The following is a 14469-nucleotide window of genomic DNA, read 5'->3' on the forward strand; positions in this document are numbered from 1 at the left end:
GTTAGCACTGCTGCCTCACAGCGCCAGGGACCTATTCCGGCCTTGGGTCACTGTCTGCGTGGAGGTTGCACGTTCTCCTTGTGTCTGCATGGGTTTCCTCCCACATTCCAAAGATGTGGGGGTCAGGTTGATTGGCCATGCTAATTGACCCTAATGGCAGGGGGATTAACAGGGTAAATGTGTGGAGTTATGGGAATAGGGTCGAGGTGGTATTCTGGTCAGTACAGTCTCAATGGGCTGAATGGCCTCCTTCTCTACTGTAGGGATTCTATGATTCTAAATTGAGCTGTAGCAACTAACTAACTGTCTCGTTCACAAGAAGCCATACAAAATGAGGACCAAAGTTACAGAGGCTGCGAGTGCTCTGATAAATTGTTTACACATTGATAATTATGGTTTCAGAAGAATGTCAAGGTCTTGGAGAGGGTGCGGAGGAGATTTATTCGAATGGTTTCAGGGGTATGGGACATCAGTCAATGTGGAGAGACTGGAGAAGCTGGGGTTGTTCTCCTCAGAGCAGAGAAGGTTAAAGGGAGATCTAACAGTGCTGTTCAAAGAGGGTTTTAATAAACTAGAAAACTTTTCTGTGTTGGTAACCAGAGGGCAGAGATTTAAAGTAATTGGCAAATAAAAAGGTGAAGTGACGAGACTTCGTACACTGCAATTTGTAGTGATTTGGAATCCACTGATAGGTGGAAGCAGATTTAGTAACTTGCAAAAGAGAAGTGGATGAATACCTGATGGGAAAATAATTGCCGCTCTGATTTTATTTGGAGTTAGGAGTGGCAGCATCACGTTAGAATTGTTGTGATGTGACAGTAACTAGGACAAGCTGCTCTTACCCTGTGAACTGCCCTCAGCTACATGTCGACAATAGCTGTTTGCCTTCTTCAGATCTCAAAACATTCACTGTAATTATTTCTATTTTTAGCAGGAGGTGCCATTCCCATCATTCCAACAATGTCACCTTACCAGGGACTCATCAGGCTCAAATAACCACTTATCTCAAACAGCCACTTACCAGTTTCCATCGTATTAACTTGATCCATTCATCAGCTTCAACTCCTGTCTTTGTGCACATGTAATACGTTCTTTCAGGAAATACCAAACTGCAAACACATTTGTGATAAGAATTTAAGCATAAGATTGATGATGTTTTGCACAACAGTGTAAGTTGTTTTGTACTGTGCATTACAATGAAGAATGACCATAGAGTCATAGAGGTTTACAGCATGGAAACAGGCCCTTCGGCCCAACTTGTCCATGCCACCCCTTTTTTTTTTAAACCATTAAGCTAGTCCCAATTGCCCGAGTTTGGCCCATATCCCTCTATCCCCATCTTACCCATGTAACTGTCTAAATGCTTTTTAAAAGACAAAATTGTACCCGCCTCTACTACTACCTCTGGCAGCTTGTTCCAGACACTCACCACCCTCTGTGTGAAAAAATTGCCCCTCTGGGCCTTTTTGTATCTCCTCCCTCTCACCTTAAACCTATGCCCTCTAGTTTTAGACACCCCTACCTTTGGGAAAAGATATTGACTATCTAGCTGATCTATGCCCCTCATTATTTTATGGACCTCTATAAAATCACCCCTCAGCCTCCAGAGAGAAAAGTCCCAGTCTATCCAGCCTCGCCTTATAACTCAAACCATCAAGTCCCGGTAGCATCCTAGTAAATCTTTTCTGCACTCTTTCTTTTTTAGTTTTGTCACGTTCAATTCTACATTCAAGATAGCGGAAATTAGTCTGCATAAAATAAATGTTTTAGTTATTTCTCTTTGTTCCACACCACTCAGCAGCCAGACTTACGCAGCTGAGAGTGGCCCTCAAAGAAGCAGCATGGATTAAATAGGCTCAGATATTTCTCTCTCTTCACCCTTGGTCTCTTTAATGAGATGGGAGCTCCGATGGAAACATTGCGTTTGTGCGGTTGGGGGGGGGGGCAACATATCAGGTCAATGAACAGAAAAAAGATAGAGAGAGTGTAATTGGATATCCCTTACCAGAAACAATTAATCTTTTCTTGAGAGTAGTCAAATTGTACCCCGGTACATTCTGTTAGATTCAGGGTCTTAATCGGTTCTGTAGACTGCAGAGTAAATAAAACAGAAATACATTTTACACAGCTATCACTTTGCAAATTTGTGGATATTTCATTCCTAACACTAGTTTTGCAAAATACATCGCTGTAAGTTTTTTTTTACACAGAGGGTGGTGGGTGCCTGGAGCTCGCTGCCAGGGGAGGGAGTGGAAGCGGATACGATACTGAATTTTAAGGGGCGTCTGGACAAATACGTGAATAAGATGGGAATAGAGGGATACGGTCCCCGGAAGGGTAGGGGGGTTTAGTTCAGTGGGGCAGCATGGTTGGTGCAGGCTTGGAGGGCCGAAGGGCCTGTTCCTGTGCTGTAACTTTCTTTGCTCTTTATATTTGATCATATCTGGCTCCATGCCTCAATGTAAGTTGAAAGGCTGCAATGTCTTCAAGCAGCAACATTCTAAGGGTTGTTTTCCTTGGAGCAGAGGAGACTGAGGGGCGGCGGGGGGGGGGGGAGGCGGGGGTGAATGAGATGTGTAAAATTAGGGGGTGCCACAGACAGAGTAGACAGGAAGAAATGTTTCCCCTTGGTGGAGAGATCAACAACCAGAGGTGGGGGCCATAGATTTAAGTTAAGAGGCAGTGGATTCAGAGGGGATGTGAGGAAAAACCTTTTCACCTAGACGATGTTGGGAATCTGGAACACACTGTCTGAAGTTTTTTAAAGTTTATTTATTAGTGTCACAAGTGAGGCTCACATTAACTCTGCAATGAAGCTACTGTGAAAATCCCCAGTCGCCACGCTCCGGGTACACTGAGGGAGAATTTAGCACGGCCAATGCACCTAACCAGCACGTCTTTTGGACTGTGGGAGGCAACCGGAGAAAACCCATGCAGACACGGGGAGAACGTGCAGACTCCACACAGGCAGTGGCCCAAACCGGGAATCGAACCCGGGTCCCTGGTGCTGTGAGGCAGCAGTGCTAACCACTGCGCCACCATGAAAGGATGGTGGGAAGCAGAGACCCTCGTAACATTTAAGAGGTATTTAGATGTGCACTTGCGATGCTAAGGGATACGAGGCTATGGGTCAGGTGCTGGATTTAGGTGGTTTGTCTTTGACTGGTGCAACTGTGATGGGCTGGAGGTCCTTTTTCAATGCTGTTTACCTCTATGACCCTGTGTAGCACAAGGTCATAAAACACTCTGAACAATTGTATAACCTAATCCTCTCAAAACAAAAAGGGATTTTAAAAGGCAGGGTAATAGATCAACAAGGCACAAGGTCGTACAAATAGCAATGAAACAAATGTCTTATTGTTTTACTTTATTCTTTCATGGGACGTTGGCATTGCTGGCTGGGTCAGCATTTATTATCCATCTCTAATTGCCCTCGAGGTGGTGGTGGTGAGCTGCCTTCTGGAACCCGCTGCAGTCCCTGTAGTGTAGGTACACCCACAGTGCTGTTAGGGAGGGAATTCCAGGATTTTGACCCAGAGACAGTGAATGGAACAGTGACATATTTCCAAGTCAGGATGGTGAGTGACTTGGGGGGAACTTTCAGGTGGTGGTGTTCCCATGTATCTGCTGCCCTTGTCCTTCTCGACGGTAGCATGTCTTGGTGAGATGGTACACACGGCTGCCACTGTTCGTCGGTGGTTTAAGGAAGTGAATTTTTAAGATGGTGAACAGGGTGCCAATCAAGCGGGGCTGCTTTGTCCTGGATGGTGTTGAGCTTCTTGAGTGTTGTTGGAGCTGCACCCATCCAGGCAAGTGGGGAGTATTCCATCACACTCCTGACTTGTGCCCTGTAGATGGTGGATAGGCTTTGAGTTACTCTTTACAGAAGTCCCAGCTTCGGATCTCAGGTTACATAACCTGTTCCTATTAGTGATGTGGGTTGACGAAAGAAGTTTGCCAGGAAACCAGGGGAAGTCCCCCTTCTCTTTAAAATCACGTCTTGGGATCTTTTACGCCCACTGAGAGGTCAGACATTGCCTCGGTTTAAAACCTCATCAGAAAGATGGCACCTCTGACGTGCAGCACGCCCTCAGCAATTCCAGACACAGAATTAGACACAATGTGCAGCACAGAAACAGGCCATTTGGTCGAACAGATCCTGGTCAGTGTCTGTGCTCCACACAAGTCTGCTACTCCTGTTCATCCAACCCGAGTGAGTGTCAGCCATGGGCCATGGCTCAGTGTGTAGCACCTTCCCCCGAGTCACAAGGTTCTGGGTTCAAATCCCACTCCAGGGACTTGAGAATTCAAGATTGAAATTCCACTACAGCACCGAGGGAACACTGCACTGTTGGAGATGTCTTCTTTCAGAAGAGACATTCAACTGGGGCCCCATCTACCAGCTCAGGTGAATGTAAGACCCCGTGGCACGGTGGCACAGTGGTTAGCACTGCTGCCTCACAGCACCAAGGACCTGGGTTCGATTCCCGGCTTGGGTCACTGCCTGTGCGGAGTCTGCACATTCTCCCCGTGTCTGCGTGGGTTTCCTCCGGGTGCTCCAGTTTCCTCCCACATTCTGAAAGACGTGCCGGTTAGGTGGATTGGCCATGCTAAATTCTTCCTCAGTGTATCCGAACAGGCGCTGGAATGTGGTGACTAGGGGATTTTCACAGTAACTTCATTGCAGTGTTAATGTAAGCCTACTTGTGACACTAATAAATAAACTTTAAACTTTCCAAAAAGATCAGGGGATCTTATCAAGGTCACAATAACTGGTTGTTATCACATTGTTTGAGAGAGCTTGCTGTTCACAAATTGGCTGTGATGTTTCCTACATTCCAATAGTGACTACACTTCAAAGTGTTTCATTGGTTGTAATGCACTTTGCGATGCGCAGTGCTTGTGAAGAGCCCTATGTAAACGTAAATTATTTTATTCCCCTCTTTTCTAATGATGTGGAGATGCCGGCGTTGGACTGGGGTGGTTTCGGACTCACCTGATGAAGGAGCAGCGCTCCGAAAGCTCGTGCTACCAAATAAACTTGTTGGATTTTAACCTGGTGTTGTGAGACTACTTACTCTTTTCTAATGATTATATCCCTCTATTCCCTTCTCATAAATTTATCTAACCTTCTGTTAAATTCAGCTTTTTTGTAAAGAAGAGATTAATAAAAGGCAATTTCTTTCAATACTTAACCATTTTGTCCTTGAAATACTTCAGTTCATTTCTATGTAGAATAAACCACCTTGTTTTCCAGCTCTGAGAAAAGGCAAAGGAGGAAAAATGAAGCAATCATTCATCAAAATAAAACCAGTCCGTGGTAAACTCGGTAACAGGAAACCTAAACGTAGCAGATCCAATGTCCTCGGAGCTGGCTATTTGGTGACCAGCTTGCCTTTCAGGCACATTAGTGGGACAGACACGGACATGTCACATCTGTCACCCAAGGCCCTCACCGACCAGTCTTTTAAAGGATCAGATGACTATAGTTAGATAAACAGAGGGGAGCATTTCCGTTTATTCTGATCCTTAGCACTTTACTCATTCATTCACAGGTCTGGCCTTGTCCATAATCGGCCCCAAAAATCTAATAAAGAGCTGCCTTCTTAAAGCACTGCCGTCTGTGTGGTGACTGTTTTTTGTAAACACCGCTCGACAATCACCAGGCAGGAGTGTTCTCTTCCTGTTGGGGAGCACTTCAGTGGTCATGGGCATTCGGCCTCTGATCTTCGGGTAAGTGTTCTCCAAGGCGGCCTTCACAGCACACGACAGCGCAGAGTCGCTGAGCAGAAACTGATAGCCAAGTTCCGCACACATGAGGACGGCCTCAACCGGGATCTTGGGTTTATGTCACACTATCTGTAACCCCCATGACTTGCCTGGGCTTGCAAAATCTCACTAACTGTCCTGTCTGGAGACAATACACATCTCTTTAACCTGTGCTTAACCCTCTCTCTACTCACATTGTCTGTACCTTCGAGACTTGATTACCTGTGAAGACTCGCATTCCAACCATTATTTTGTAAGTTGGGTTTATGTCTTTATATGCCCTGTTTGTGAACAGAACTCCCACTCACCTGACGAAGGAGCAGTGCTCCAAAAGCTAGTGGCTTTTGCTACCAAATAAACCTGTTGGACTTTAACATGCTGTTGTGAGACTTCTTACTAATAAGAGATCTCCAGTCAAAACGTTAACCTATAGAATTATAGACAGGTGCAGCCCAGATTGAGGTTAATTCAGCTCCTTCAACTCTACACTGTCTCTTTCAAGGAGCAATCTGAAATATTCTCACTTTCCCACCCTTCCTCAATATCTCTGCATTATTTACCCCTTCAGGCATTCATCCAATTCCCTTTTGGAAGCTACAACTGAATCTATAGGCAGCGCATTCCAAATCCTAAATACTCGTTCCATTAAGGAAAGGTTCTTCCTCATGCCACCTCTGACCCTGAGAATGACCTCCCTTTCCCAGTTTGCTTATGGAGCCATTGCCCAGTATCTCCTGCACCTTTTCCCCTCGCGTGGAGAAGTATGCGATACTATCCTTGAATAACCTTCATTTGCTGGTGTTCGAAAGGGACACAACTTTCAATTAGTAAACTTACTTTTAAGAATCCGGGGAATAATTAACTTTAGTGGAATGTATGAACTCTGCTGGAATGCAATTTGTAATGAAAAGCAAGTTGGCATCATCTCGCGCACTTCCTCAAAAGTCCACTGGATTCTGGCTCTTGATTTTTCTAAAGCATCAAATCAATCAAGACAGTCTTTGAGCAGCTCAGGATAGGAGACATCCCAATGAAAAACAGGAGGTCCTAGGAACCTTACAGCAGAACGATACAGCACAAAAGGCAGCCATTCAGCCCATCATACCAATGCCAGCTCTTTGAAAAGGCTATCCAATTAGTCTCATTCTCCCTGCACCTTTACAGACAAACAGGAGTAGGCCATTCCGCCCTTTGGGCCTGCATCAACACGCAAAGCCCAATCCACCACTGAAACCAGCCTCCCATCCATTGACATTGTCTACACTTCCCGCTGCCTTGGCAAAGTAGCCAGCATAATTAAGGACCCCACGCACCCCAGACATTCTCTCTTCCACCTTCTTCTGTCGGGAGAAAGATACAAAAGTCTGAGGTCACGTACCAACCGACTCAAGTACAGCTTCTTCCCTGCTGCTGTCAGATTTTTGAATGGACTTACCTTGCATTAAGTTGATCTTTCTCTACACCCTAGCTATGACTGTAACACTACATTCTGCACTCTCTCCTTTCCTTCTCTCTGAACAGTATGCTTTGTCTGTATCGCGCGCAAGAAACAATACTTTTCACTGTATACTAATACATGTGACAATAATAAATCAAATCAAATTCAACACAAGAATTGTCCAAATCCCCTTTAAAAGTAACAATCGAGTCTGTTCCCATCGCCATTTCAGGCAGCGCATTCCAGATGCGGGACCCCGACTTGTGCTAATAGCCTTGGCAAGGAGCATTCAATCAGGAAAATTGCCTGCTGTCTGGGTGTGGCTTCCCTTTCATTCAGGTGAATGGAAATCCTGAGCTAGGAATCTTGGGATTTCCCAACTATGAATAACTCATTTAGAGCATCAACCTGCTCAGAAAATGCTTCCATTACCCTTTCAGGTGATGTCTTCACAACCCTCTGTGAGGTTACACATTCTCCTCGTGTCTGCGTGGGTTTCCTCCGGCTGCTCTGGTTTCCTCCCACACTCGGAAGATGTGCAGGTTGGGTGGATTGGCCATGCTAAATTGCCCTTTAGTGTCAGGGGAATTAGCAGGATAAATACATGGAGTTACAGCGACAGGGCCTGGGTGGGATTGTTGTCAGTTCAGGCTCGATGGGCTGAACGGCCTCCTTCTGCACTACTGGGATTCTACAATCCTAAAAGGAATTTCTCTTTGGGAACCCTCAGAACATTTAAGAAGCACTAAAATGGACACTTGAAATGCTACAGCAAACAAGGTTACAAAGCAAGTGCTGGAAAATGAGATTAGAATAAGTAGGTGTTTGATAGCCAGCGCAGCCACGATGGGCCAAAGGGCCTCTTTCTATGCTGTAACATGACTCTAATGTTCACACATTATAACGAATATCAAATGTTACCTTGACTCTGCCTCCCTGCTTTGTAAGGTATCCTTCCTTGGTGCCCAACTGAAAGATGAAGAGGAAAGTTAAAGAAGAATCCAGTTTGTGTTTCTATCTCAGTCAGAAAGTTGAAGTGAAGATTAAATTGTACTCACTGAAGGAGCCTCGGGAACGAGGTCACACTCTGTACGTCCTGTCTGCATGGCTGTGTGAACTCGGACAGACTCGTAAATGGAAGGCTCTTCGACTTTTCGAGGATAAGGAGTTTTAAGTATAAGAAGCGTACCTTTGTAAAAAAATGAAAACAGGATCAATATTAAAACGAAATTTACATTCAAATTGCAAGTGCTTCTGCCTCTCCCTAAAGAGAGAAAGACTCCTATTTATACAGCACTCTTCACAATTGCCTGACATACAATCCTTACAGTGTAGGAGAAGCCATTCGGCCCAACTCTGCACCAACTCTGACAGAGCATCTTATCCAGGCTCTACCCCCCCCCCCCCCCCTCTACATATTCACCATGGTTAAACTCCCTACCTACACATCTTGGGGCACTAAGAGGCAATATAGCATGGTCAATCCACCTAACCTACACATCTTTGGTTTGATATCTCGAACACTTTAAAGCCAGTTAAATACCTTTCGAATTGTAGTTGCTGTTTTTAAGAGTAGAAAATGCAATCAGTAAATGCTGCACACAGCAAAACGCCACAAACAGAACTGAGACAAGGATATGACATAATCTGCTTGTGAAATTGACCCAGAAATAACCATTGGTCAGAACACCAGGAGTACCTCCCTGCTCATCTTCAAGATATACCACGGGGATCTTTTACACACACCAACCCATTTCTTCCGACAGAGAGCATCTCTAACATTGTAGTACTGCCCCAGAATAAGCCTCAATTTTTTTTATTCATTTGTGGGACATGGGCGTCTCTGGCTGGCCAGCATTTATTGCCCATCTCTAGTTGCCCTTGGAGGGCAGTTGAGAGTCAACCACATTGCTGTGGCTCTGGAGTCACATGTAGGCCAGACCGGGTAAGGATGGCAGATTTCCTTCCCTAAAGGACATTAGTGACCCAGATGGGTTTTTTCAACAATCAACAATGGTTTCATGGTCATCAGTAGACTCTTAATTCCAGATTTTTAAAAATTGAATTCAAATTCCACCATTTGCCGTCGCAGGATTCGAACCTGGGTCTCCAGAACATGAGCTGAGTTTCTGGATTAATACTATGGCAATAGGCTAGTGATAATACCACTAGGCCATCACCTCCCCAATATCCCAGACTGGAATTTAAATCTAGAACCTTTAGCCTCAGAGACAAATGCCACCTGCTGAGCCACAGCTGACACGTCACCTGGAGCTTTTGCTGACTGGGGGAAGTTTATAACATTGTGGTGATTGTCACTTTAAGATCAGTCTCACTGAGTGAGGGTCACAACCCAACACCACCCTGTGCAGGGAATCTAACGGGAGGCGGTTTTCTCGTTAACGGCCGGAATTTTACCGGCCCGCTCGCCACGGGAATCGGAGTGGCCGAGGGGCGGACCATGGAAAGGTCCATTGGCCTTGGGCGGGATTTTATGGTTTTGGGACGAGTGAGGCTGTAGAATCCAGCCCAGGGTGTACAATGGACTGACTCGAGTTAGGCAGCTAATGAAGCAAGCTGGTAAACAAAGTTTGTTTGTTCAACTGAAGAAGCCTTTAAGAATAGATCTTCACAAACCTTTTGAAAGTTACTCACATCATCAGGACATTCTCTCTTCCACCTTCTCCCGTTGGGAAAAAGGTACAAAAGTCTGAGGTCACGTACCAACCGACTCAAGAACTGCTTCTTCCCTGCTGCCGTCAGACTTTTGAATGGACTGACCTCGCACTAACCTGATCTTTCTCTACACCCTAGCTATGACTGTAACACTACATTCTGCACTCTCTCCTTTCCTTCTCTATGAACGGTATGTTTTGTCTGTATAGCGCGGAAGAAACAATACTTTTCACTGGATGTTAATACACGTGACAATAATAAATCAAATCAAATCAAAGGAGTTATGCAGAAAATTGCAGCTGGAGTTATTAAATGTGTGTCCGGTTTTGTGTTTGTGCAAGATTACTTTGTCAGCTATTTTAAACAACATTGTTAAAAACAACACTAAAGAGAAATGGGTTTACAGAGCAATGATTGAATTAGTCTAGGGGTATTCCTGTACTAATGCTGCTGTGTATGGTTTTCAGGCTGAAAGAATTGAGACATAGTCAACAGCACAGAATGGAAATTACAAGCAGGATTGATGGGTTGAAAGGCCAGTCACTGTCGCTTCTCCCTTGTACAGGAACTGGCTGAAGTCCTCAGTTTGCCAGGCTGTTGCATTGGGGATGAACATTTCCCTCAGTTGGCCCTTTCGTCAGAACATTATTAGCCGCCCTCATGCACAGAATGTTCTCCTGTGGGAGCAGTGCTCAAACCAGCATGTTACATACGACAAGCTCAGTGAGATCCACATCCCCACATCCCCAAGGAAACACGGATTACCGCCTATTGGCTTGGCTCGAGGTGATAAGAAGAAACTGTTTACTTTGGTAAATTGGTCAGTAATTGCGACTCGTCGACTTAAAATAGTCGCACGAAGAACTAGAGGAAAATGAGGAGATGTTACTTCACACAGAGGATCAGAACAAGCTACCTGAAAGTGCAGTGAAATCAGGTTCCAATAGAACTTTCAGAACATAACACTTAAATAGGGTGGCACAGTGGTCAGCACTGCTGCCTCACAGCGCCAGGGACCCGGGTTCAATTCCCGGCCTGGGTCACTGTCTGTGTGGAGTCTGTACGTTCTCCCCATGTTTGCGTGGGTTTCCTCCGGGTGCTCCGGTTTCCTCCCACAGTCCGAAAGACGTGCTGGTTAGGGTGCATTGGCCGTGCTAAATTCTCCCTCAGTGTACCCGAACCGGAATGTGGCGACGAGGGGATTTTCACAGTAACTTCATTGCAGTGTTAATGTAAGCCTACTTGTGACACTAATAAATAAATTTTAAACTTTTAAATCTAATTCGTAGAGGCACAAGGAAAAACGCTGGGCTGTGGGACATAATGGGACAGAATCATAGAATCCTTACAGTGCAGAAGGAGGCCATTCGGCCCATCAAGTCTGCACCAGCCACAATCCCACCCAGACCCTACTCCCATAACCCCACATATTTACCAGCACTTTCAAAGAGCTAGAATAAGCATGATGGAACAAGTGGCCTCCTTCTCTCAGACTCTACAAGGACCAGGGATTCACAGAATCTGATTCTAAGTTCTCGCAGGGTGGCAGTAAAAGTTAGAAATGGGACTTTATAGAACATAGAACATTCCAGCGCAGTACAGGCCCTTCGGCCCTCGATGTTGCGCCGACCTGTGGAACCAATCTAAAGCCCCTCTAATCTACATCATACTTCAATACTTCACAACCAACTAGTGATCTTTCAAAGCAACCTCACAGGTTCACTGAATTTGTCCTGAGGTTTAAATACATTGCAATATTCATCCTCGCTCTGCAATGAAGGAACAAGCAAGGCCATTTCCCCTGTAAGCCTCACTCTGTCATCATTCAATCAGATCATGGCTGATCCGTATCTAAACTCCATTCACCCAGCTTGGTTCCACCAGGTTCCTGGCAGATCAGAATGACTAATTGTTTATTTTTAAATAAACAATTTCCTCATTTGACTCACCAATCTTGACTCTGAATTAAGTATCTCAAGCATAGCACGTGACCTGTTTTGGGGAAAGGCAGTTTTCTACTCAGCAGAGGTAGAGACACAGGGGGTAACGTTATCAGGCTGGTGTTGGTTTGGAGAAGGGGGCAGCCAGTGTTCTGTGACCTCTCTAACCTCTCACTCAGAAGGTTGTGACTTTCAGTTCAACTGTCCCAGAGGCTTCGGCACATTATCCCGGCTGAGACCCCAGTCCAGTACCAAGAGAGAGCCACACTATCACAGGTGCCATGTTTCAGATGAGATTTAAATCTGAGACCCTATTTTCCTGCTCAGAAAGATCCCATGGTGCCAGTTCGAAGTAGAGCAAGGCAGATCTCCCCTCCTGTTCTGGGGACAACTGAGACTGCACAAAAACACAAATGAAATGTTTACAGAGAGTGAGAAAAAGATACAAAAGTCTGAGGTCACGCACCAACCGACTCAAGAACAGCTTCTTCCCTGCTGCTGTCAGACTTTTGAATGGACCTACCTTGCATTAAGTTGATCTTTCTCTACACCCTAGCTATGACTGTTACACTACATTCTGTTCTCTCTCCTTTCCTTCTCTATGAATGGTATGCTTTGTCTGTACAGTATGCAAGAAACAACACTTTTCACTGTATACCAATACATGTGACAATAATAAATCGAATCAAAGCAACATTGAAATCAACGGCCACTGTTAAGAGTCTATCCGATTTCTCGCAGTGTATTAGATGGAATATCAAAGTGTCTGCGTGATCACCTGTCTCACTTCCAATAAGTGGCTGATTGGCAAAATGATTGACAAATTCCGATAGCGACCGAAATTCATTAAATCCAAATTTAATCGAGTCTTCTGTCCGTTCAATCTGGAAGTGTTTGACGGAGTCTTTGCCTCTGCAATGGGAAGATTTGTCCTGTTACTTAATGTCAATGGTTATTACCGCACGTCAACTTTACAGCATGGTTTGCAACTCCCCAATCTCTCTCCATACACTTGGCCAGCGCAGTTGCAGTTTGATACAATCTCCATCCTGCCTTTTGGCCTGGTTGCATCTGGAAAATTATTGCAAATTTGTTCGCTGGATCCATTAGCAGCCAGAACCTGATGTTAAGGTGCAATCCGGGAGCCTTAGATTCCTGCCTCCATGGGACATGTACATAAGCACCACAGGAAGAGGAGGCCATTCAGCCCTTCAAATGCCTCCTGTCATTCAATGTGACTGATCATGACTGATCTGTACCTCAACTCAATCCGCACACCTTTTCTTAAGCAAATCAGGATTCACCCTCCAATTTTTACATTCAGTTTAAAAGGAACACGCCGGAATTTGGTGTACATGCCTTTTTTGTAATTCTCTCTCTCCTATCTGTTTCAAATCGAGTGATACTGGTGTCCAAGCTCCAGCGGAAAATCCGTTACCACCCATGCCCAAATCCCGATTCTTAAACAAAGCAAAGGCTTTGAAAAGAACAATTCAGGAGACTGTCTCCCTGCTGTATTCCAAAATAAAATCAAAGAATCATACGCCAAAGAGAGGCCATGCAGCCCATTGCATCTGTGCCAGTACATTGAAAGAGCTAGCCAATTAGCTGCACTCTCCCCTGCTCGTTCCTCATAGCCCTGCAATTTTTTCCCCCTTTTTAAGTATTGATCCGTTCCCATCACCCTTTCAGGTAACATATTCCAGATCATAACAACTCACGGTGGAAAAAATATTCCCATCTCTCCTCCAGATTTTTATCCCAATTGTCTAAATCTTGTGACCTCTAGACACCGACCCTCCAGCCAATGGAATTCCACATTTGGATTTGCCCTTAATGAACACACTCTTTTCCAGATTTACTTTTTCTTTAATTTGGTCACATAATTCAACAACAATTTGCTCCTTCGGTTTGTGGGCTACAGGGAGCCTATAACCCAGCAATTTTCCAAAACGTGTCTGGCTCGCTTACCTTACTGACAACGCGTACAACATTGGACCCTCATGACTCTTCCTTAGAAGGTAACTCCCGTCTTTCCCATTGGACAGGAGCAGGGCTTCAGCAGCGTGCCGGGTGAGATCGTGGTGATACCAACTAGCCAAAGAGAGGAACAAAGCAGCCTGGTTACAGATCTGTCAACTTTGCGTTCACCCCCCCTTGTAATAATCAGTAAATAAAGGAGAACTCCTTTGGAACATTGTACTGAGCCAATCCGGTGAGAGAATATAAAGACATTTCACATCTTTACAGAGCAAAACTCACATTATCCACAAGAGTGGCAGATCTAGTGCTGACAGTGCAACTTCCTACCCTAGGACTTGGGAGTTTATTTTTATTAGGATTGTTGGCAAGCCAGGCATTTGTTGTCCATCTCGAGATACCCTTGAGAAGGTAGCGGTGAGCTGCCACCTTGAACCGCTACAGTTCTGTTGGGGAGGGAGGAGGTCCACGGTTTTGACCCAGCGACACTGAAGGCAAAATACTTCTTGCCAGCAGCACCTGTACCCTGAGCATGGATGTAAAATAAATTATTTTGATCCCTCTGCAAGTCTTTCCTCCGTCAAAGTTTCCACAGCTGGGGATGTATTTCCTGCTGGGACATTCCCCTTAACTGCTTTACGGCATCTTCAACATCGGAAAACGTTC

At 45.1% G+C, this 14469-nt stretch overlaps 1 protein-coding gene across 1 annotated transcript in view; it reads right to left on the bottom strand.

Moving 5' to 3' along the window:
- Nucleotides 1-14469, bottom strand: part of dapp1 (dual adaptor of phosphotyrosine and 3-phosphoinositides) — a 62456-nt gene that overhangs the window by 5126 nt on the left and 42861 nt on the right. Inside the window, exons 2-8 of the mRNA XM_078206923.1 lie at nucleotides 13795-13917; nucleotides 12602-12735; nucleotides 8266-8396; nucleotides 8129-8176; nucleotides 5197-5259; nucleotides 2006-2091; nucleotides 1022-1109 (exon numbers count right to left, since the gene is read on the bottom strand). Of these exons, the coding sequence (XP_078063049.1) occupies nucleotides 1022-1109; nucleotides 2006-2091; nucleotides 5197-5259; nucleotides 8129-8176; nucleotides 8266-8396; nucleotides 12602-12735; nucleotides 13795-13917 (673 nt within the window). The remainder of the gene's footprint in view (nucleotides 1-1021; nucleotides 1110-2005; nucleotides 2092-5196; nucleotides 5260-8128; nucleotides 8177-8265; nucleotides 8397-12601; nucleotides 12736-13794; nucleotides 13918-14469) is intronic.

This window comes from Mustelus asterias, chromosome 1 (genome assembly GCF_964213995.1).
Source record: "Mustelus asterias chromosome 1, sMusAst1.hap1.1, whole genome shotgun sequence".
Taxonomy (NCBI): Eukaryota; Metazoa; Chordata; class Chondrichthyes; order Carcharhiniformes; family Triakidae; genus Mustelus; species Mustelus asterias.